The following is a 25660-nucleotide window of genomic DNA, read 5'->3' on the forward strand; positions in this document are numbered from 1 at the left end:
GGTGAGGATTAAAAATTAACTATTGTATCTAGCAATTTGGTCATTGATGACCTTGAGAACAGTAGTTTCAGTGGAGTGGAGGGGACCAGAACTGTTTGAAATGGGTTCAGGAGATGATAGGCTACTCTTGTGAGGAGCAAATGTGGAACAGAGACTTGGGATACAACTAGAGGAAACTGGGTTTTTTTTTTGGGGGGGGGGAGGATTGAACCCACGGGTGCTTAACCACTGAGTCATGTGCCAGCCTTTTTTTATTTTTTATTTTGAGATAAAAGTCTAAGTTGTTTAGGCTTCACTAAGTTGCTGAGGATGGCTTTAAACTTGTGATTCTCCTGCCTCAGCCTCCTGAGTCACTGGGATTATAGGCATGCACCACCATGCGTGGCAATTTTTTTTTTTTTTTTTTAAGATGGAAGAAATCACAGTTTACTTGTGTGCTGGTTGAAATGCTAGTAGCTGGAGGCAAATGCTAATGAGACAGGAAAGGGGGTATAATGCTAGGGAGATACCCGTGAGCAAGAAAGGATGGGAACGTTCAGTGATGTTTTAGAGCTGGTTAATCACAGCTATAATTAAACATTAAATTATATAAATTTAGAATTAATAATTGTATTTAAAAACTCATCCCATCCTAATTATATTACTATATTTTCCCATTATCTACATTCTTGTGGTTCTTTATGTCTATCATATGTGGATGGTGGGAATACTTTATAATGGAGAGCTTGTAACTGAAAGCTCAGTCCTTGTCCTTGATGTCAATCTAATAATGAAGACAAGATCTTGAGAAAAAGGAGAAAGAAAGTTTATTGCTTTGTTTTCAAAGGAGAAACACAGGGGACTCCTGTCCCAAAGTCTGTGATTCTGCCCATCCTCAGGAACAGGGGGATTTTATAGAGGTGATTCAGAGAAAATGAGATTAGGGAGGAGAGATCAGAAAGGAGAAGATCAGGGAAAAGAAGATCAGGGAGGAGAAGGTTAGGGAAAAGAAGATTAGGGAAAAGTTGAGGGAACAAAAGATTGGGAAAAGAGAAAAAAAAATGTAAGTTTCAAAGCAACAAGGAATTTAGTCAAAGCATCAAGTGAACCCCTGTTACATGCTCTGCACTTCTCTTTCCAACCCCATAGTGACACTGTGTTGGTAACTTCAAACATGATAGGAGTATTTATACCACAATAATTGGTAATCCTCAGAAATCAGCCCTACTCCCACCCCCACACCATTACTGGGATTGAACCCAGGACCTAGTACATGCTAGGCAAGTGATCTCCCACCAAACTACCTCCCTAAACCTATTTATTTGTTTAGACATAGGGTCCCACGTTGTGCAGGGGCTGGCCTTGAACTTGAGATCCTCCTGCTTCAGCATCCTGAGTGGCCAGGATTCCAGGCATGTGCCACCACTCCTGGAATGGCTTGTCTTGATTTTTAAAGGAGAGCTGTTGGTGAAGCATTTGTCAGACTCCCCCTGGGTAAGGTAGACAAGTTGAGAGACTGTCCCTACTCTAAGTGTCTATAGTTCACCTACAGGAATAAGAGAGAAGGCAGAGAATTTTGACAAGTTAGTGAGGGGGAGGTCTGAGGTGGGAGGAAGGTGGGGGAGTAAGCAGATTAGAGAAGTTTAGTATTTTAGTACAGCATTGGTTTAGCACCATTAAGAGGCCCCTTGAGGTTAGTTATTATGAATTTAAAAGGTCTGTGATTATGAATTTAAAGAGGTCTGTCCCATGGGGTGTGGGAGAACTGCAGCTCTTTAGTTTTGCTTGGGTGAGCATTAGAAGGAAACTTACTCAAAGCTAGGGTTTCCTCAGACTAATATGAGTATCTATGGCAAGGGCAAATGTAGAAGTTGTCTCCACCTCAGAGACCTTCCGTGTTCAACCCAGCACAAACCATGTCCTCTGCCCTATGACTCACCATCCTCTTTATTTTTCTATCTCGACTGCGTGTTAAATCATCTTACATATCCCTTCTCCGCGGTAGCAGGGATTGTATTTAAGTCACTGCTGATGTACAGTGTTGATCACAATGCCTGGTACATAGTAGGTGCTCAGAAATATGTTGAAGAACTTACTGAATAAATGGACCAACTTGCTCATTCTAATAACATTTGTTCCTTGGAGTAAAGAATTCTCGAAATTCTTTTTATAAGCCTTTATTCCTTGCTCCAGGGTATTTCACCTTTAGTGAGCAAAGGAACTTCCCAGCAGTGTTGCTTACATAAGCCAGGTTATTTCCTCAACACTCCTAGGAGATTTGGGCAATTTTACGGTACACGAAGCCAAACCTCGAGCCTTAGGCAACTGGCAGGTAGGTCGTGCGAGCAATGCAATTGCTGGTCTTGGCCCATCAGACTCAGCAACATCGAGGAAGGTTTTATGATCACCGTTAAAGTTTAAGGGAGGGTAGTTTATATATTTCTTCTTCTTATTTTTTAAGTGTTGTCAACAGCAGTTTAGGTTTGTCCTGAGACTCCAGGCGGTGATAATATAAAAATATATATTTTATATATATTTATATATATATATATATATAAAAGTCCAAGGCTTCCAGGGTGTGGTGTGGTGTGGTGGCTCGCGTGGCCCGGGAGGGGCCCGGTACTGCCCTGGGCCGTAGGGGCTGAGATCATGCAGCCCTGGGTGCCCGGGCGCGCTCCCGTGGCTTTCGGTTCCCGGGCGCGCCCCCCCACCGTCGCCTGCCACCTACTTAGGACGCAGGCGGAAGGGGACATGGGCGTGACCTACTGTCTGCTTCTCTGAATGGACAATAAAGTTTGCAAAGTTTGAAAAGGCAGAGGAAAGTCCACGCCCCTGGTCGCCCGGGCGTGGGTGCCTGTGGCCTCGGCAGAGCTCTGGCTGCTGTGCGCTGGCGGAGGTGTGGTCCGTGGCGGGGATGGGGATCACGGTGGACGTGCACCAGGTGTACAAGTACCCCTTCGAGCAGGTGGTCGCCAGCTTCCTCCGAAAGGTACCAGCCCCCTCTGTCCCGGCCTGGGCTCGCGTTCTCCCGCCCGGTCCCTGCAGCTGGCGCTCTGGTGCGCTGCTGCCTGCTGCGCTCGCTTAGGGGTCCTCTGCCCCCGCGGGAATCCGATCCGCGACCGAATCACCTCTCCCTCCACCGCGAGTGTTGCTTCGGGGACGTGCGGGGAGAGGGAGGGGGGCGGGTTTCCTCGAAGACTCCCGGGCTAGGATGAGAGCAGGGACACCGTGCAGGGCATCACGTCCACACCCCGCCCAACTGAAGGGAGCAGCCTTGGGCAGAGCTTCACTTCATCGACTGACTTGTGGATCTTTCTAGTTCATCACTAACCCCTTAAAAGCTAACCCCTTAAAGGAGGCTGTTGAAGCCAATGTCCTTATTTACTTAGTATTCATTCTACTATCTCAACACTTTCTCTTTTAACAGCTGTGGGACTTTGAGCTTATCCCTTACCCTCTCCCAGCCTTAGTTTTGTAATCAGTAAAATGGGGCAAATGTAAAATGGTTTTAACTCACAGAGTGGTTGTGAGAATCCAGACAAGATATTTAATGTGAAATGATTATCACAGCGACTGATTATTAGAAAGGGCTCCAAAATATTACTGTTTTTTTTTTTTTTTGGAGGGGTTGGGTACCGGGGATTGAATTCAGGGACACTCGACCAGTGAGCCACATCTCCAGCCCTATTTTGTATTTTATTTAGAGCCAGGGTCTCACTGAGTTGCTTAGTGCCTCACTTCTGCTGAGGTTAGCTTTGAACTAGTGATCCTCCTGCCTCAGCCTCCTGAGCCACTGGGATTACAGGCGTTGCGCCACTGCTCCTGGCCAAAATATTACTGTTGTTTATACTCTTGAAATTGAGAACCTTATCAAAATATCTCAGGCCCTCTTGCATCCCAGCCTTGGAGTGAGTGGACTACAGTCTGGTTCTATCTTTAGTTAGTTCTCTGGTGACTTTGGCCAGGGGTCTTCTCCCCAGGACTTAGTATCCACAAGATGAGGGTGTTTGTACCAGATGATCTTTTAAGTTCCCTTTCAGCTTTCATAATCTTAAGCAAGATTTTAAAAAATTGCTGTTTGCCTTGGGCAGTAGCCCTGGGTAGTGAAATCATGTACAAGCTAGAAGCAAAGCTCAGGGCAATGCTGGGAGAGATAAAGGTCATTTCTTTAAGTGATAGGGGTTGGCCTCTATTACAGGTAACATAGTTGGGGACCCAGGTTACTGAGGGTTAGAATGCTGGTTAGCATGGTGTTGCTTCTGAGGCCTTTTTTAGAGGGAATGTCAGCATGTTGGTATTGTTTATTGATTCCAGTATAGTGCCTAGCACCTAGTAGGTGTTCAGTAGAAATCTGATAAATGAATGAAAGAATAAATTATATTCTTATGTAGACTTTGCCTTAGGCCAGGCATTTAGGCTTAAAAAAGGCGTATCCAAAAAGCTCTCCCCTGTTTGTTAGGATGAGGAGCACTTTAGAATATGAATTCTCTAAGGCCACTTGTGTTAGCTAGATTTCCATCAAAATAATGAAATACCTGAGAGAAATAACTTGTAAAGAGAAAAGGTTTGTTGTAGCTCATGGTTTTGGAGGTTCCAGTTCATGATCAATTTAATTGAACTATTGCTTGGGCTTGTGATAAGACAGCACATTCTGGCAGGAGTACATGGTGGAGCAAAACTGTTCTGAGCCAGGGAGCAAAGAAGAGATTAAGGAGGGAGCTGATGTCCCATAATCCCCTTCAAGGGCATAGCCCCAATGACCTAAGGCACTTCCACAAGGCCCCACCTTCCAAAGCTCCACCATCTCCCAATAGTGCTACCCTGGGAACCAAGTCTTTAACAAATGGGCCTCTGGGGAACATTTTGAGATCCAAACTGAAGACCACCACTCCTTTGCAAAACTCTTCTGGGTTGTTGTCACAGAGAAGTTATCTCTGCCTCCTCAAGACTCAAGAGGTACTGACCATCTACAGGCTCAGATCCTGGTGATGTCTTATTTTCCAATTAGTCTAAGCTCTTTCTGGCCAGAACTCACTCCTGCAGAAGCGCATATTGCAGTGCCACACTCTCATTCATAGAGTACTCAGGAAAATGTTTTTCTTTCATTCAACAGGTATTTTAGATACTGCTGTGTGCCTGCTCTGCCAGGTCCTAGAACACCATAGGAGGACAACAGGCAGGCTACCTTCTTATGAAGCTGATGATCTGTAGTGGATGAGACCACCATTAATAAATGATGAAGTGAACTATAACTCCAGTTGATGATGACACAAGGAAAACACATGGTGTTGTGACTGAGTATGGCAGGAGGCCGGCTAAAGTCCCAGAAGGTGGTCTTTAGGGAGGCTTCCGTGGGGAGGTGGCATTTGTGAGATGATGGCTGAGGCCTAAATAGGAGTTTTCTAGGCAAGTTGTGTGTGTGTGTGTGTGTGTGTGTGTGTGTGTGTGTGTATACACATGTGTGTACCCTTTCCATATATTATCACCTTTACTCCTCCCATCAGCCTCAGGAAGTTGTTATAGCTGACTTCCATTTCACAGTATGGAGAAACTGAGGTTCAGAGAAGTTTAAGCAATTTTTTTCAAGTTCCTGCAGCCAGCAGGCAGGATGGCCAGGATTTCTAGCACATCTGCCTCCAAAGCCCATGCCCCTAACCGGCAGGCGCTGCTGCCTTGTGCATTCTGGACACTCAGAAGAGTACTAAAGTAATAAAATATTTCTTTTCTTTCTTTTTTTTTTTAAAGAGAGAGAGAGAGTTTTTTAATATTTATTTATTTTTTTTTTAGTTTTCGGCGGACACAACATCTTTGTTTGTATGTGGGGCTGAGGATCGAACCCAGGCCGCATGCATTCCAGGCGAGCTCGCCACCGCTTGAGCCACATCCCCAGCCCTAATAAAATATTTCACAATCACCTTTGTGGTGTTCTTCATCTGATCTTGGTCTCCTTTTGTGCAGTCTGCTCAACTGGGTGGACCTGTTGTCCCTTACATAAAGGTACAGCTTTGATGTGTGTTAGGATGAGAACATGGAGTCTTCTAGTTATTCATTGCTCTGTAACAAATCACTCCAAAATTTAGTGACTTAAACCTATGATAGGCTTTTTTTTTTCTTTTCTTTTTGATGTAAGGGATGGAACCCAGAGCCTTGCATGTGAGGTAAGCACTCTATCACTGAGCTACATCCCCAGTCTCTTTTATTTTGAGACAGGGTCTTGTTAAGTTATTGAGATTGGCCTGGAACTTGCGATCCTCCTGCCTCAACCTCCCGAGTTGCTGGGATTACAGGTGTGCACTACTATGCTTGGCTATGATAGGTTTTTAATCCTCTTGGTTCTGTGGGTTTTTTATGTGTCACATAGTATAGCTGATGTCGCTGCTGTGATTACATTCAGTTAGACTCTGCTATGCTGCTTATATAATGCTCAGCAAAGTGGCTGCATGGTGAATAAGAACCATGGAGGACATTTGGGAAGGTACAGTCCTTCAGGGGTTGCCTGGGAGGAGCTATGTGACTTTCTGTGGTGTCAATAAATCAATTTGTGTTGAGAATGTTCACCTTATATTATTTGAAGTCGTGAACTGGATGCCAGTAGACATTGTTCGTTCATTGGAGGGATGGGTAGCTATGCGAAATAGTTTTCACAGTGCTTTCAAAGATTAGTGGCACTATACTACAAATTAAGAAAGGCATCATTTAGGGGTCTTCTCCATGAACTTCTAGAATAAGGGGTCAATGGAAAGTAAATAGAGCTGTTAATGCAAATTAGAAAAGCATCCTCCTTCCTCTAGGTGCTTAGTGGCCTGTGCTCAGTGGCCTGCTTGACTGGAGACCTTGTTCATTAAACAACATACACACCTTGTGTAAAACAGCCCTGCTTTCTCATCTGTAAAATGGTAATGCCTTCTACCTCACCTACCTCCCAGGATGGTTTTGAGGTTGAAAAGTGTAACAGCTTGTCACATATATGCTTTTTTTTTTTTTAACACATGAAAGTTTATTTGTCAGCTCTGGCAAATAAAGGCCATCTCTGGGAGAGAGAGGCCCCACATATGCTTTTTATAAGCCCCAAATAGTAAGAATTGTCTTTCTTGAAAAATATGCTTTTTTCTTTTAGCACGTATGTGTGTGTGTGTGTGTGTGTGTTTCTCCCATAGGAAACTACTTGATGGAAGCGACAGTCATATGATGATCTCTGGGAAGCATTTAGTCTGATTTTGTACAATGGTATGTTTGAAGCCACTTTAGAACTGAGGAAGTTCTAGTTTAAATAGAATCTACTGATCTATGACTTTTGGTATGTTAGGACTTGCCTTCCAAGTTATAATACAGTACTATTTTAAGACCTGAAGAATGTTTGCTCTTCTTACACCTGCCTGTTGAATACCACAGGCAGAATTTTAGCTGCAAGATCTCAAAGATAAGAGATATTTTGAAAACAAACAATGCAATACTCTTTGTTCATGGAACATAGTGTTTCTCCATGAACTCTTCGTGGAGGAATGCTACGAAACCCACAATGGTTTATTCATCAGATGCTAAACTGTACTTTCCATGAACTGGGATGTCAGTGCTCTTGACAGTGTGTTTTGGTTTCTTTCTTTGAATGACTCTTAGCTTTCTAGCTCTCATCCCTCACAGCAGTTTCCTTCCTTTTACTTAAAATCATCTACAAAAAGAACACGTTGTATAGATGGATGTAGCAGTGTGCAAGATCTGACTGCTCTGGAAGCCCAGATAGGCCTTTTGAATGGGCTTGCCTTTTTTGAGCTGGAAGAAAGGGAACTTCTTATATTTCATTTACCTGGAATTTGAAGTCATTAAAAAGGACCTAGAGAGACGTTGTATTGACTGGATTTTCTTGTTTCTTGTTTATACCTACAGGAGGCCAGACAGGTCAACGATTTTCTTATTAGAGAGCCTTTCAGGTGGACTGTGTGCTATAGGCAAAAGACTCATTGTAAGAGTGTAAGCTGTCCTGGGCAGGGATTTTCGTCATTTGCTTTGCATATATATCAGGTACCCAAAGAAGGCTCAGAAACATGTCTTTACCTTGAATACTGTAGTAAAACAGACAGATGAAAATAATCTCTCTGCTTCAATACATGACCTTGGATGTTATTAATTCTAGTTGGGAGCCTATGTGCTGAATGAAATGGCATGAGTGTTTACCCCTTAAGCTCATAAAAGGGATTTATGATTGGCTATTTCCATTTAGAGTAGGAAGATGATTGGGTAATTAATAATGTTTCCATTTCTGATCTTATCTTTTCTCTCTTGCAAATCTGACACTTACATGTGTGGAAAATCTCTCCCTCAAGAGCACCAGAAATATTTAGGGTGAGCCTACATTTCCAAAATAAATGATCTGATAAACCATAGGCTTAGCATAACATAATGGCTATTTATCTTTTTTTTTCCCACATCTGTCATGGCCCTTCTTTACTTCTACTTCCTATTTTCAGTGCTAGAAAAGAAAGCCTGACTTGAAAGAGAAGGGCACAGATGGGAGGAGCAAGGGGTCTGACAGGTTGGAAAGCTGCCATGTGAGTGTGCACAGGTCCATTCATTTTTCTCTGCCTCAGTTTCCTCACCTGCAAAACAAGTAATAGGGTGGGTGCAATTGTGTGCCCTTTTCATCCCAGCAACTGGGGAAACTGAGGCAGGAGGATCACAAGTTTGAGGCTAACCTCAATTTTGTGCGACCCCTGTCTCAAAATAAAAAGGGCTGGGGATGTAGCTCAGTGATTAAAGCACCCCTGGGCTCAATCCACAGTACTGCAAACAAGAATAAAACAAAATAGGAGTAATAGTAACTATCTTCTGGAGTTGTTGGGGAAATTAAATTGGACAATGCATATACTTACATACAATATGACTAACTTAATGTTGGCACACAGTAGGTACTTTTGTGTGTGTGGTGGGGATAAACCCACTGCCTCATGCACTACTAGCCCCACAGTAGTGCTTTTAATGTTCTTCATAAATGATGGGGATAATAATAATTTATTGAACCCCTTCCATGAAGCTGAAAATGAAAAACTGAGAGAAGTAGTCTGTACAAATCTTTACTAACTTGGAGTAACAAAGGGGAGTAAGCATGAATAAAGATGCACATCTGAATGGTAAATTATTTTTAAAATGCCATTTAAGTAATTTTTAAGTGTGCTTTGAAACTTATCTAGTAGAAACTGTGGCTTAGTGTATGAAAGGGGATTTTTAATTATCAAAGTATTAATAGTTATACATTCATTAGGTTTTTTTATTTGGCATTCTAAGTCTGCACTGTTTTGACCCTGGGAGATGTGAAGATAAATAAAATATGGTCTTGTCCTCAAGGAGCTCATTGTCAAGGGAGATGGAGAAGAATATACTCAGTTTTGTGATAAATGCTTTCTCAGGGACCATATTGCAGATCTGTAGTATAGGGGCAAGATTCATATTTGAATTTAAGTCTATAAGAGTTTTTAAAGTATCTAGAAACAGTCTGTTACCTTCTTTAGGAGTAAATGTTCCCTCTAGTCCTTTCTTCACCAATACAGTGCTTTCCCCAATGTGAGTGAAAGGGAAGAACCAAGGAGCTGTAGTATTTTCTACAAATTCTGAATTGGTAAAGCATGTATTAGAGAAGTTGAAAGCATTATGTTCGAATGATTTTTCAATCATTTAAATGTTTTCGGATTGTGGATAGTTGCTAGAAATAAACCTAATGCTGCCCTGCAGTAGATCTCTCGAGGCAAAAACCAATGTCTTGATTCATTCCTTAGTTCCACAGCCAGCTGTGTTTATTGAGTATGAGCCTGGTGCTGGTGTCAAGACTTTATAAGAGCTTCTTTCCTTTAATTCCTGTAACAACTCTTTGAGATAGGTGTTTATTTTTGTTTTATGATGAAGAAACTAAGGCAGATCAAAGACGGTTTGCCCAAGACTCTCACGAATGCACTTCTAACTCGGTCTCTTGGATACTAAAACTCATTCTGTTTTTCTACATTGTGTGTCTAAATAATTTTAGTTTTGGGCTGGGGATATGGCTCAAGTGGTAGCGCGCTTGCCTGGCATGCGTGGGGCACTGGGTTCGATCCTCAGCACCACATAAAAATAAAATAAAGATATTGTGTCCACCTAAAGCTAAAAAATAAATATTTAAAAAAATTTAGTTTTATTTTTAAACCTCTTAAGTAGAAATAATTTGACAATCATTGCAAAACCAAATTATTCCCTTTCTCACCTTCCCCAAACCACAGCAAAATTTTTATTTTTTATTTATTGTTTTGGTGCTAGGGATTGAACCCAGGGTATTGTGCATGCTAAGCATATGTTCTACCACCGAGCTATATTCCCAGCTCCTAATTTTAAAACCAGGATGTTATCATTGCTTAAATGCTAGTAACTAATTTAGAGACCTATTCAGATTTTGCCAGTTGTCCAGTAATATCCTTTTTCTGGTCTAGGATTTAGTCCAGGATCCTGCATTGCATTTAATTGAAATGTCTTAGTGTTCTTGGTGGTGGGCAGTTCCTTAGTTTTTCTTTGTCTTTCTGGATCATGGTGCTTTTGAAGAGTGCCAGTCAATTATTGTGTGACTTTGTAATTTTTATTTTTACTTTTTTGGCTTTGCTGGGAATGTAACCCAGGGTCTTGCACATGCTACACAGGTGTTCTACCACTGAACCACATACCTAGCCTTTTGATTATAAGTTTAAAAACTTGGGGTTAGCTGGGCATGGTGTCCTCTGACTATAATCCCAGCTTCTGAGGGGCAGAGGCAGGAAGATCGTGTTTAAGCCCAGTCTTGGCAATTTAGTGAGACCTTGTCTCAAAATAAAAAAAAATTATAGGATCTGGGGATATAATGCAATGGTAAAGCACCCTTTGGTTTATGCATTCATTTAAAGTTGAGATAAGAGAATTTTCCTCTATATTTCAGTTATAAACTGTCCTTTCAAAAAACTTCACTATGCCATTTGCTGATTATTGGGACATTTTTGAAAGAGAGGCTGCTGTGATGTTGGGTGGCCTTCGTTGAGAACTGTAGCTTGTTCAGGGCAGGACCTTCAAGGAGCACCTGGAGTTTACCACCCTCACTTCACCAGAGGTGGCATCATGGTCTACATGTCTGGGCTCCTTGTCCTTTGTTCTTTCTGCTTCATCATTATGTTGGCATGAAAGACCAATGAACAGCTACTCAAAATATCTATTGACTTAAATGTTTAGTCCTTGATCATTTAAGTTTTGATTAATCAATGACTCATTTGATCTTCATGTAAAATCAGGTTTGCTTTTCTTCCAAGATAGAGTATTTCATGGAGCTCACAAAAAAGGGATTTGGCACAGCTCATGGTGGTTTCTTTCTGTGGCTAAACACCAAATCTCTTTTCAGCAGTTTTATTCCTTTGCATATACATGTTTGGAAACAGCCTGGGTAGCAGATTCCCTTAAACCTTATAAAGCAAATATGTATATGCTAATATGCAGACTTATTTTAGGTCCTCATGGCCTCCTTTGCAGGACTAATCAGAGATCTGTTAGCTCACCTGCTACCGTATTCTCCCATTTGAAATTTGGTACATATGACTCCTTTTGAGGTCATTGATACTTTTGTGTGTGTGTGTGTGGAGGGGCAATATTACAAAAGGAAGGCACTGACTTCTGAGCTTTTTAGAAAGTTGATACTTTAATAACTTCTAATTTTTGAGAGTAGGTTTTCTGAATTATGAATTTTACCCTCAGAAAATAAGAAAATTAAATGCTGTTTCTTCATAAAGCTTCATCCACAGTTGTATTGAATATTATTTCTATAATTAGACAAACTCATTTTTTTTGGTCCTTATTTTTCCCAATTGTGTTGGTTTTAATGTATACTCCTCCCGCTGCATCATTTAGTGTTTGGCCTCTGACCTTTTAATAGGTAATAAATAAATAAAAGCAGGAGTATATGGCCACCAAGGAAAATCTACATTTTGCTTTTGCTAGACTGTTACATATACTATGTATGGTGATTTTTGAATAGAATTATATCTTGGGAAAGGGAAAGGAGTTATCTTATTCGTTTTGGAAAGAAAGTAAAAATTATAAGTAAAATAAAAATAAAGTCAATTGCACCTTGAAAAATCCCTCAAATCACCCATAAAACATCTTATACCTAGTGATTGTGTGTAGCTTTATGGGAAATTCTTATGCACACTGCAGATTGTGATGTGCTGAACCAGGTTCAAGGAAGACAAGGGCTTTTGGCAGAAATCTAGGTCGTCAGACAGACCACTTTGCTTTTAGGAGAGACTCCAGTGTGGAATGGGAAAGGGAGAGTCCCAGTGAGACCCTGCTTGTCTGGGGGCTTCACACCATCAGGTTTGTAACAAAAAGACTCCATGTCTTAATACTTATTAAAAGTTTTTTTTTTTTTTTTTTGGTGTTGGGGGGCAGGGGACTAAATGAGATCATGTACATGGCAGCCTCTATCTAATGCAGAGCACCCTGCATGGACAAAGTTAGATGCTCAGTGAATCTTCGATTGAATAGATTCTGATCTGGCTCAATGAATTACATATCACACTGGGCTTGAAAAGGTTTTCAGAAAAACCTGGCCACCTGTTTACTGCCTTTCCAGGTTGGTGTTCCTGCTAGTAATCTCTTGGAGCACCTTCCCTTTCTCAAATCCTTATTATTGGCCTTTAGATAAATTTTCATGAATTAAAACATGAATATTCAAGTTACCACAAGATGGCGTTAGATCCTTTCTAGTAATGCCAGGTAGGAGGAGCCTCAGTTCAATATTTCTTTAATTAAAAAAAAAAAAAGTTAAAATATGTGCCATTCATGTCATGGTGTAATGGTATTTAGCTATTGCACATAAACCCCTCATTTCTTTTACCAATCTTGTATAGAAATTTGAGGCTCATGCCTGTAAAATGCCAAAAGTAGTTGTGTAGGAAAATGACTTAAATCTTGCAAATGATTATTTCCTACAGAGAACAGTTCGTGGTGGCTATGTTCAGCTAATAAGATTTCCATTTTACTTTTGTTATTTACAAACATTGTCTAATGAATGATCCTTAAGTATTTTACAATGCACTGTTCCATGGGTTTTCATTTGCTTAGTATCCTTCAGTCTGCTTTATTTTCTTCTGAGCAGAACTGACCTATTTATTTATTATTTGTTTTCCCAATTAACCTATAAATCCTGTAAGAGGCTACAGTTTTGTAGCCACATGCTATATCCTGAGTGCCTGGAACAGTGTCTGGCATGGTATATTCTCAAAAAAAAAAAAAAAACTTGAATGAAGAAAAACTAGAGAGTTTTCACTATTATTGAAACCAATACCTGTGTATTAGTAAGCAGATACTAAGATTATGTAAAATCATGAGGTATTTGAGTTTACAGTCTTTAGGAATTTTATTGACAACTCAGTGAAGTATCAGAACTTGAAAACTTTTATTACTACACTTCCATGGTGACTATATTTCTAATTTCTTCTGTGATTTAATTCAGTGTCAACAACATGTAGCATATTTATAATATGATATTCAATGAGGATTTATTTGTGGGTATACAGTGAGCAAACCAGAATGTAGTACAGGAAACAATCTTAGTTACTTTAGTGTGCAAGTTACAATTCTCACACATGCACACATGCTTCCCAGGCCTTGGGAGTCTCGGATTCTCCCCTGCTTCAAGGTTCTCGTGTAAATGAAGGACTCTTGTGCTGAGAAGTTGAATATCTAAACCAACTCTTTTGGACATGGGTCTGTAAAGGGCTAAACTTCAGAAAACCGGTTGTTTTAATTTTGAGCACTTCCTTTCCAGGGATAAAATGAATGTTTTTAAAGCAGTTTATAAAAACCATGTTTTTTGGTCTGGGAATGTAGCTCATTGGTAAAGCATATGGAAGGCCTTGGGTTCGACTCCCAGTACTACAGAACAAGCGAACGAACCAACAAACTATGTTTTTCATCAGTTAACCAAGATTGCCATTGCCAGAATGGAGATGGGAGTGACATTGCAATGTGGAAGGTCTGGTGGTGTTGAGACAGCTGAAGAGTGAGAAGCTACCTGCTTCCCAGACTAGTTCCCGAGGTCACTCACTCACTCAGCAAATAGTTATTGGGAGCTTCCCATGTGTGCTGGTCAGTGGAGAAACGGGAATAACTGAAACAGATGACATCGCTGCCTCATAGAACCAATGTTCTAATCTAGTGTCTTTCTGCGGCCACAGATATCTTTAAGCATGTGTGAAAGTGACAAATCCTTCTTCCTGAAAATCAGCTGGTCAGACAGACTCTTATAAACAGAGAGACAGGTGTGCAGGTGCAGGTACACACACACAGACACACACACACCGGTGCTTGCAGCTCTGCTTGGAAAGACCCACATGCACAATTTCCTATTCCATTTTTCAGGATTTGGGGGACTTAAAGCTTAAGTTCTTCAAGTGAATGGCCCCTCTGCTCTCACCCCTTACTTTACCTCTTGCTCAGCATTTTCTGTTGCCCTGAATAAGACTTTCTGCTAATTTCCTTTTCAGATTTGATCACATGAGAGGCAGGAAACCTGGGGAGGCCTGGGCCCAGGGGCTCAGGGCCACCTGATTTATGACTTTGAGGGAGTCACTTCTGATCCCTCCACCTCTCTTTCCACATCTGAGTAATGGAAAAGGTTGGGTTAAAGTAACTGGCGAGGTAATTTCATGGTAGGGTAGGAGGACTGGCGACAGGCAGAGAGTATCTGGGGTAAATTACATTATCTCAATATATTACTCATGAATTCTTTTGAGCAAATAATTTAATTTACAAACCAATCCTTATTTCTCACATATGAAATGGAAAAAAAATAACACTCACTTCATGGAATGTTTTGGAGAATTAAATGAGATAAGGTATGTAAATTGCCAAGGACAAAAATGGTAGCTATTATCAACCTTATTACATCCAAATTGTCTTTCAAGATAATTCAATCAGCAAATTAAATATTTATAAAGCACCTACTATTTCCCTGGCATGGTATATGTCTATGATCATTATCCTGGGATGCTAATCCAGCTACCAGGCAATGGTTATAGGACAATAGTGAAGGAATTCTTTCCGTATTAAACAGGCCTGGCTTAATTTGCTCACTCCAGCAGGGGCCAGCTGGGTGACTTTAACCAATCCAATCTTTATTCAGTATCCATTTCTGAAAAATGGGATAACGACTTATAACCCATTCCTAAGAGAACAGTTGTTGGATTTACATGGGATCATGCAATTAAAGCATTTAGACAGTGCCTGGCACAAAGAACTCTCTTGATTTACATTAGTCTGGCTCAGTATTGATAGTATTATTATTTGTTAATTAGTCTAACCTCACCCCCCTACACATACCCAGGGCTATGTTAGAACTAAATCTTCCCTGGATTTCATACAAGTCCAGGCTTCTCACTTATCCAGGCCCAATAATGAAATTAAGATCCTTGATTTAAAACTGGCCTTTACTGAGAGGTTGCTTGGCAAATATTTATGGATCCTGCAAATAGCTGTGGTTTCTATGACCTAATTCACTTTGGTTAAAGATGAATTGTAATTCTTCTTTATGTTTTTTCATTTAGTATCCAAACCCCATGGATAAAAATGTCATCTCTGTAAAAATCGTGGAGGAAAAAATAGGTAAGTCCTCTGAGTGTACCCACTCATCAGTGATGATTGTGAGGTGACGCCAACTTTTGTAAAGATGTATGTGTGCATATGTGTGCATCCTGTTTTGTCTTAAGCAATTCTCTTGTCACTTTCAATGGTAAGACTGAACTGCAAGCTGGCTGCGGTGGCACATGCCTGTAATAACAGTGGCTTGGAAGGCTGAGGCAAGAGGATCATGAGTTCAAAGCCAACCTCAGCAACTGAGCAAGGAGCTAACGACTCAGCAAGATTCTATCCCTAAATAAAATACAAAAAAAAAAAGGGCTGGGGATGTGGCTCAGTGGTTAAGTGCCCTCGAGTTCAATCACTGGTTCAAAAACAAAACAAAAGTGAGTTACATCATTGTAATAGGTAACATTTTGGGTTACTTAAAATGTTCTAAGCACTCTTACTTTGATTATTTAATGAATGAAGACATTGATATATAGAGAGGTTAAATAATTTACCCTAAATCTAATAGCTATATCTTTATCCTATGATTATGTATTATTTTGTAGATGGCAAAACAGGTGTGATTAACAGCATATTATGAGATGTGAGCAGAGAATGGTTAGATTATGGACTCATAAATGTACTTGACAGTGTGTTTCAGTGTTGGTTAGACCGATGATGGCTCATGATGCCTGTTTTGGGGATTTCTATTGAAATATATTCACACCAATTTATTTACCTATGAGTGCTTCCTTTCTGTAATGGCAGAGCTGAGTTATTTTCAGCAGAGACCTTAATGCCAAATTATTTATGGCTCTTTTCAGAAAATTTCTGACCCCTGCACTAGAGCTTAGGCATCTCTCCTGTTCTTTGTCATTGCCATCCTCAGTGGAAAGGTTGTCCCTGCTGTTTGAACTCGAGGAATGGACAGCATAGGAAGCTATGACAATATACGTCATCAATGCACAAATGTTTGGAGATACCCAGACTGCTGTCTAACATGCCCTGCAGCCTTCTTAGAAATCATGAGATGCTCCTGCTCTGAGGCCCCCTCTGTGCTTGATAGATGTAAAACTATCTTTTGTTTGTAAGGGTATTTTCTGTACTTCTATAGTTAGATAAATATATTTAAAAATTGTTTTCTCAATGTAGGATTAAGTTTTTATCTGGCATCAGACACACCTGACTCCCAGTCCTGATTTGTTACTACCTCCATAGCTTAACTTTTGGCAGGTTCAGTTTGTTCATCTGAGCTCCCAAGTAGTAAAATAATCTGGTTTTTAGGTTGTTGTGAAGATCAACACTGAGAAAACAACATGCACATTCTAAAGTGCTCTAGGAGTATTCATGATAATGTCTGTCATTGTCAAGGGCATCTTTGCCTCTGAGAGTAGCTCATCCATTTTAAGAGTGGGGATGACATGGCCAGAGGGAGTGCCAACAGGCAGATGGTTGTACAATAATTCTGGGCAGTCAGGATGTTTTCAGCCAGGGTCAGCACTGTGACCTGCAGTGTAGTTGAGTTCCAGTAATTCTCAGAGCAAATAACAGCACTTCAAAGTTTGTCATTTTCTTTGCCTCTGTCTCCCTTTTCCTTAACTCTCATTTATTGTGTTTTTTATATACCTGGCACTATTCTGGAAACTTTTTACAAAACAGAATCATTCTGTTCCCAGGGCATCAATTCCTCTATGAGCAAAGAGTATGGCTTATATAATTAGTTAGCTGTAGGCTTAAACTCTGGTTAGAAATCTGTGCTTCAAAGTGTGGTATAGATGCTGACAGAACCAGATTCTACATCTTTTTTTTTTTTGGTACCAGGGATTGAACCCAGGGGCTCTTAACCACTGAGTTATATCCCCAGCCCTTTTTGAGATAGGCTCTCACTAAGTTGCTGAGGCTGTCTTTGACCTGGCAATCCTTATGCCTTAGCCTCCCAAGTTGCTGTTATTACAGGTGTGCACTACCATGAACAGCTTAGATTCTCCATCTTAATGTAAAACATTCTCTTTATTGGAATTGAGCAGGAGGCTCACAGGCCGTCGTCACTGGAGCATTGACATTGATAATCCTGAGTAGCACATAGTTTGTGATTCTTTATCCTTGACTTTAGCATGTGCATTGTGAGTTGTTCTAAGTTTCACCCTCAATGCTTGATCATAGATAAAGAATACCTGTGACTTGGCGAAGAAGAGTGGTGAAGGAAACTGAGTTTTGAGTTAAACATTTTCTCTAGGAATTATACATATAGAAAATTGAAGTTGACTTTAAAAGATTTAAGTCAAGAATATCTTTTCTTACTTAATTTTTTTTGAGTGTGAAATTTTCTTTTCTAGATGAATCAACAGGAATCATCTATAGAAAGAGGATTGCAATCTGCCAGAATGTGATTCCAGAAATTTTAAGAAAGGTAAATTCTTTACAAAATTTAGTCACAGTAAATGTAACACTGAGTAGCTTTTAACAGTTTTGGAGGGAGATATGAGGCAGAGCCCTGGACCGTCCTACTCCTCCCACCTCATTGCTCCTTGGAGGAGGAAAGCTTTTTCTTATCCACCCTGCTTTTGGCAGATGCTGCTGGAGACTCTTTGTCCCTGTCTCTACTTCTTCTGTGAAGGAATCTTAATGGATATAGAGATGTTCTACGAGTATTAAAGATACTTTTGGCATTTTGCATGAAGTGATATTGTTTTCAGTCTGTATATGGCTAGAAATGACTCAGGTAAACATGATTGGAAGGGGGAAGTTTGTAAATATTTAGTCTGATAGTAAAGAAGTTAAAAGCTTCAGTTTCCTAATTCACTGTCAGAGACGAGTAATTTCTGAGAGTATAATGTTCCTAGTGCCCTATGTAAATCTTTTTGTGTATTTCTGTGCAATAATCTTGTTGATCGTGAAATCTTCATGATAGCAAATTGTTTTCTCTCTTTGAAATCCTTTAAGCACTCTGGTGATTCTTTGTTGGAAAAAGGTGAGTGGAAAATTTTAATCACTTCGCTTGAACCATAGAGAGACTCGTGACAAGAGTCTTTTTACAATTATTAGGAAATAAGAGGAAAGCATTATGATACACACGTCTAAAAATGCCTCAGATGGTTGTTTCAACCTGCAAGAGATTCTATGTGTGATTTAGAACTCAACTCGGCTCCTGCTGATTAGCTTGCAAATTAAATTGCTGCGCCATACGTAGGGAAAACGGCAGCTTCCATCACTTCCCTATCGTGGATTAAAAGACTCTGTCACATTCTTAGTAGAAAGAAAGCTAATATGTCAGTGAAAATGAACTTTCTTTTATTTTCCAGATGGTAAAATGTGTTACCCTGTAGCAGCAAATTATTACTGGCTTTTTCCACAGAGTGCATACCCTGCCTTTGCCCTATACACTCACTTTGAATCTATTATTTAGAAAGGCATTCAACTTTGTCTTGTATCTCAATTCTTAAATAATTTAAGGATACCTCTGACTTGTACAATTCTGCCTTTGTAGTTTTCCATGTCTTCTCCACCTAGGAAAGCATACAGTTCTAGGTATTGGACAGAGTTTAAAATGAAGAAAATATTTTACCAGATAGCACCCTGCATGTGAGCCTGTAAGTGGGCCCGATTAGAATCCATCAATTTAAGAAGGCTATAACCAGCCCTAGAGGAGACACGAAGGAGGCTGATAATTTGCTTAGTGTTTAGCAGTTAGGGAAATTAGGCCAGGCACCATATAGCTGACATAAATCCTGGGCCATTTGCACGTCTTTGCTGGCTCTTGGTAAGGTTGTAGTGTGTTTGATTGCCAGGGGCTCAGCATCGGTGGGCCATCGTCTGTATGTCAGGGGATCTTGTCCTCTTTATTCCCCAAGACTGAAAGCAGCTCTCAATTCCCTGCATAACTTGCACTTCTTAAATTGAGAAAGGCATCCTTCCTCTGTTGGCAGGTGAGCATTTTAAAGGTCCCTAGTATCCAGTTAGAAGAGGAATCGTGGCTCAACCCTCAGGGAAGAAACATGGCTATTCAGAGTCACTGCCTTACGTGGACACAGTATGCATCCATGAAGGAGGAGTCTGTCTTCCGGGAAAGTGTGGAGAATCCAAATTGGTAAGGTCACCTCTGTGTGTGTGTGTGTGTGTGTGTGTGTCTGTGTGTGTATTTTGGGTGCAGGGGTGCACAAATGAGCATGTGTATTAAAAAGCTATGATTCTGTACTTTTGACCTCTGTTTACAACTCCATAAATGCCATATAATTAGTTTCTTGATCACATAAGTAATAAATGAGTAAATATTTCTTTGGAGGAAAAATGGTGGAGCTCAACTCCTCTGACCATCTCTTTCAATTTTGGTGTCTTGTCAACCTCTCCAGAGGCAGTAGAATATTTTAATTTGTATAATATTCTTCTAGACCTTTAGCACTTAAGTATAGGGCACTTATATAATGTAATCATAAAGGCTGAATATATGGTTTTATATATTGCTTTTACATACATGATTTTATACTGTGTAAATTATTTTACAACTTTTTTTTTGCTAAATGGAATGTTTCTGAGCTTTATCCATTTGAGACGTATATGTATGTATATATCTGACGTATTCTTTTGCATAGGATTCAAGCCTATGACTACTCTACATTTTATTTATTTACTTCCTTTGTGATAGACATTAAGATGGTGTCTAGTTTCTCTCTTTTACAAACAAGAACACAATATCTGTGAAGCATATGTCTCTTATAGGTGATCCCTTATACTATATTTGAGCATTGCTCTGTGTAGAATTTTTAAATGTTGCCAGGTTTTTTGAGAAATCATTTACATACAATAAAATTTACTCATAGTTTAGAGTTCTGTAAGTTTTGACAAACATGTATAGTTGTGTTGCTAATCCTACAAATAAGCTGTTGCACATTTAAGATATATATTAATTATATATTACAAGACAGTTCAATAGGAGAAAGAATATTCTCTTTGACATATGGTTCTGGTACAACTGAATATCTATATATGAAAGAATGAAGTTGGACTCCTACCTCACACCAAATATAAAATTAACTCAAAATGGATCAAACAACCTAAATAATAAAAATGCTAAAGCTATAATATACATAGAAGAAAACAGATATAAATTTTTGTGATCTTATATTAGGCAATTTTTTTTAGAAATGACAATAGGAAAATAATGAAAAAGTTAAAGCTATAATATACTTAGAAGAAAACAAATATAAATTTTTGTGATCTTAGATTAGGCAATTTATTTTTTAGATATGACAATAGAAAACTAAGCATCAAAAGAAAAAAACCATAAATTTGACTTTATCAAAATTAAATAAAAACTTTTGAGTTTCAAATGGACACTGTCAAGAAAGTAAAAAGACAATCAGGAGCATGGGAGAAGAAATTGCAAAACATATATCTGATAAGAGTCTAGAATTCATAATATATAGAGGACTACTACAACTCTATAATAAAAGGACAGTCCAATTAAAAAATTGACAAGATATTTGTATAGAGAGTTCTTAAAGAAGATACATAATAGCCAATAACCCCCACAAAATTTGTGGGGATTATTTGGGAAATGCAAATAATAAACCACAGTGAGATACATTTCAGATTTACTAGAGTAGCTATAATTAAAAAGACACATAATAGTTGGGCTGTAATCCCAACTGAGGGATTAATCTACTGTAATTGAGAGGTTGAGGCATGAGGATTGTGAGTTCAAAACCAGCCTTAGTAATTTATCAAAGCCCTAAACAACTCAGCAAGACCCTGTCTCAAAATAAAAAACAAAAACAAAAACAGAAAAACAAAAAGGGCTGGGAGAGCTGGGTGTGGTGGTGCATGCCTATAATCCCAGTGGCTCAGGAGGCCCAGAAGGCAGGAGGATTGCAAGTTCAAAGCCAGCCTCAGCAAAAGTGAGGCGCTAAGCAACTCAGTGAGACCTCGTCTCTAAATAAAATATAAAATAGGGCTGAGGCTGTAGCTCAGTGGCAGAGCACTTGTCTAGCATGCATGAGGCACTGGGTTTGATCCTCAGCACCACAAAAAAATGAACAAATAAAATAAAGGCATTCTGTCCATCTACAACTACAAAAAAAAAATTAAAAAAAAATACAAAATAGGGCTGGGGATGTGGCTCGGTGGTCGAGTGCCCCTGAGTTCAATCCCCAGTACAAAAAAACAAAACAAAACAAAACAAAAAAACCCCAATAACAATAACAAGCATTGGGATGGATATGGGGAAACTGAAACTTTTATACATTACTGGCAGGATGTAGAATTGTGAAACCACTATGGAAAACAGGGTTTTAATGTCTCAAAAAGTTAAATATAGAGTTACCATTTGGCCCAGAAATTTTACTCCTATATGTATATTCTGAGAAATGAAAACAAATCTCCACACAAAAACTTGTACAAACATTCATAGCAGCATTATTCATTATCCAGAATATGGAAACAGGCCAAATGTCTAGCAGCTGATGGATAATTAACTAAACATAATATACTCATAATGGAATAAAAAGGAATGCTTATTTATGTTACAATGTGGAAAACCTTTAAGGATATTGTGCTAAGTGAAAGAAGCCAGTTAAAAAGGCCACATATCATGTGGATCATCCATGTATTTGAAATGTCCAGAAAAGGTAAATCCATAGAGTTAGAAAGTAGGTTAGTGATGGCCACTGGCTAGTGAGAGAGGAGAACAGGGAATAACTGCTAATGAGTATGGAGTTTTTTTTTTTTGAGGGGAATACAAAAAATGTTCTGGAATTAGTGTTGATGACTTCCCAACTTTGTGAATATATTGAATTTCACTAAATTGTACACCTTAAAAAGCTGTATCTTAGCCAGGTGTGGTGGTGCATGCCTGTAATCCCAGTGTCTGGGGAGGCCGAGACAGGAGGATTGTGAATTCAAAGCCAGCCTCAGCAACTTAGGTAGGCCATAAGCAATTTAGTGAGACCCTCCCTATCTCTAAATAAAATATTAAAAGGGCTGGAGATGTGGCTCAGAGGTTGAGCACCCCTGGGTTCAATCCCCAAAACAAAACCAAAAACAAAACAAAACAAAACTAAAAACTGTGAATCTTATGGTCTATAAATTATATCTTAATATGAGAAAAATTTATAGGGCTTATTCTCAGGACGTGAGTGTTTATGTTTCTATGATAAGAATTCTGTAGACTGGGTGATGTGAACAACACACACCAATTTCTCACTGTTCTGGAGCTTAGGAAGTCTAAGATGTAGGCACCTACAGATCTAGTGTCTGGTAAGAGCCCTTCCTGGTTTGCAGATAACTGTCATCTGTCATTTCCACACATGGTAGAGAAAACAAGCTCTTTCTATTTTTATAAGGACACTAATCCCATGATTGGGACTCCTTCCTTATCACTTTTTATAGATTTAATTATCTCCCAAAAGCTCTATCTATCTCCTAATACCATCACATTGTGGGTTAAGGTTTCCCAAAAAGAATTCTTGACAGGTGTGTGTGTGTGTGTGTGTGTGTGACATAGACATATAGTCCATAACATACAGATTGTGTCACATTGTCTTCCAGTGTGTTAATAAGACACTAATTTGCACTTATTAACAGCACATAAGAATTTTCATTTTGCTATAAAATACCCAGCACCTAAATTTTTGCCAATATAAATGGTAAGAAATAATTAATTCCTTGGAAATCAGTTTAAAAACAAAAGTAAAATGTCACAAGCAATAAATTTTAATAATTATTGCTGTGAATTATGATTTCAGGAGATAACTTACTGTGTTTTTGTTATTCTGTATGGTTTGATTTTTTTTTTTTTGTTATGCACCTTTTCATGGAAAGAGTATAGCCCTCAAGCCCAAATTTATAACTAAAATGCCCAAATCTAAAATCCATTCTTACAAGTCCAGCACTTTTCCAAATCATTACTGCTCCCATAGCTTTTAGACATAGAATGATAATTCTAGGATATTCCAGCAGCCCACTGGATGAATGAGAATGTCAGGTCTTATTAGCGTCACAGGTGGATTTGCTCTGAAATACCCCTGGTTTTTATTTCTTAGTTTCTCTCATGGCAAGAGCTCACATAGGACATAGATGGTTGGGATTTAGTGTAAAGGCTGTAACAGAGAATAGAACTCTTTTCTCAGTTTGTAGAAATTGTAAAAGAATGGAGTTGTTTGATTTTATGCAAAAAAAGTCTTCCATTTCATCCATTCTATTTTAGCCTTGATTTTTGCAGGCATTTGGGCTATTGGCTAGTCTTAAAAGCTGAACTGAACCTTTATTCACTAGAGTAAAATGGTAATTATTCCTGAGAATCCATTAAAAGCATCTTTTAGGAACTTTTTCCTCTCTCTGTGTGTGTGTGTGTGTGTGTGTGTGTGTGTATATCTTTGTGTGTGCACACTTACGTTTAATTTTATTTGAGACAGAGTTTCACTAAGTTGCCCAGGCTGGCCTTGAACTTGTTTCCTTTCTAAACCTTCCCAGTAACTAGGATCACAGGCATGTACCACTGTGCCAGGTTCTTTGTGTGTGTATGATTAAATATTTAAAATAGTCATTCTAATTTTGGAAAAAATGATAGAAAATATTGACCAATTCTGGGAACAAAAAGAAAAAAACAATACTCTTTACCTAGAGTTAGTTATCTGTTTATATAATTTTCTTGGTCCATTCCTAATTGACACTTAAGCTTTTTGTAAATGAATTTTTTTAGATATCACAAACAGTGCTGTAATGAAAATCTCCAGAGTCTGTAGTTTTTACACTTAATCACCTTTTAAGGTAGATTGAGCAAAATGGAGTTTCCAGGTCAAGGTTATGTGCATTTTTTATTTTGGTACTTATGGTCTGACCTATAAAAAGTTTTGATCAATTAACACCTTTTTTCTTTCGTCTATTATGACCTGATCCACTCCAAAACACTATATTTTATACCATCCACATAGAAGACTCATACTTATCCACACCTAGTATGACATCAAGGTCTAAGCTAGATCCTTCATGTGTAGCTTTTGAGGCTTAGTTTAAATAACTTGGTCAAGGTGATACAGTTAGTAAACCTGAGGCAAGATGTGAATCCAGGTACAGAGTTCACCTCAAGTGAAGGGTTGAGGAAGGAATATGGGAATTTACAAAAGGTGGGTTTATCTGAGACCACAGAGTTCTTTGGATCCCAGGTCTGGAGAATGGGTTTTGTCCTTCATCAACAAGTGGCCACATGAAGGCTTCTGAGTAAGGGCAGCTGTGTAGAAAGCTCTGAACCAGACTCTAGAGTATGTTTTCTTAGCTTTTGATGTGGATTTAGAGGCATTTAGGCGGGCATTCTAAATGAGTGGGTAGTCTGGGAGTGGGGAGGAAGTCAAAGAAGAAAGACATGTTATTATTTTTGCTTCCCTCCTTTGCCAGAGGACGTGAGAGTAATGACCAGCCAATGTACACTGAAAATGAAATATGGACAGTTTTTTCAAAGGGGGAAGAAAAATACCCAAATTTGTCATGGCTGCTGAACCTAAAATTAGACTTTCAAGCTGTATGCTGGTTAGCAGGTGTGGATGGGTGGCAAGAAACCAGATGTTACCGTCCCTGTTCATGGCCTACTAGCTCAATTCAGAGATGGGCTTGAAATCGGTTTCCTGTACATCTGACTAGGCTTGCTCTTTGTCTCTTCACAGAGATCTTATTTTGGCTTCCCACTGAAGTCTCCACAGTTGTGACATTTGTTTTCTGACAAGAGCTACATTGGTCATTTTCCCATCTGTTTTCTCAGACAACTAGATAGTGCTCCCACTCTTACTTTTTTGTGGACCTGGGGATTGATGCAGGGTCTCGTGCATTTCTAGACAAGTACTCTACCACTGAGATACTTCCCAGCCCCCGCCCCCCCTTTTTTTTTCCTAAAATTTTATTTTGAGACAGGTCTCATTAAGTTGCCCAGGCTGGCCTTGAACTTGAGATCCTCCTGCTTCAGCCTCTAGGATTACCCATGTATGCCACCAAGCCTGGCACAATTGGATATTTTTAATGTGCTTTCTTCCTCTGCTAACTTTATTTGAAATTTTTCCCACTGTAGTTTTTATGGAATGGAATTTCCATCTTTTTT

The 25660-nt window shown here is 39.3% G+C and overlaps 1 protein-coding gene across 2 annotated transcripts in view; it reads left to right on the forward strand.

The window, feature by feature from the left end:
• Positions 1-2282: 2282 nt before the first annotated feature.
• The window catches only part of Prelid2 (PRELI domain containing 2), an 88688-nt gene continuing 65310 nt past the window's right edge, over positions 2283-25660 (forward strand). The window contains exons 1-4 of one of the 2 annotated variants that reach the window (XM_058584252.1): positions 2283-2311; positions 15561-15618; positions 17916-17989; positions 19506-19666. In XM_058584252.1, the coding sequence (XP_058440235.1) occupies positions 15573-15618; positions 17916-17989; positions 19506-19666 (281 nt within the window). In that variant the 5' untranslated portion in view covers positions 2283-2311; positions 15561-15572. Of the gene's footprint in view, positions 2312-2790; positions 2969-15560; positions 15619-17915; positions 17990-19505; positions 19667-25660 lie in introns of those variants that run through there. The other variant, XM_046460391.2, reaches the window with a different exon arrangement.

This window comes from Marmota monax, unplaced genomic scaffold (genome assembly GCF_021218885.2).
Source record: "Marmota monax isolate L192 unplaced genomic scaffold, Marmota_monax_Labrador192_F-V1.1 WCK01_AAM20220418_F8-fsc00006, whole genome shotgun sequence".
NCBI classification, from domain to species: domain Eukaryota; kingdom Metazoa; phylum Chordata; class Mammalia; order Rodentia; family Sciuridae; genus Marmota; species Marmota monax.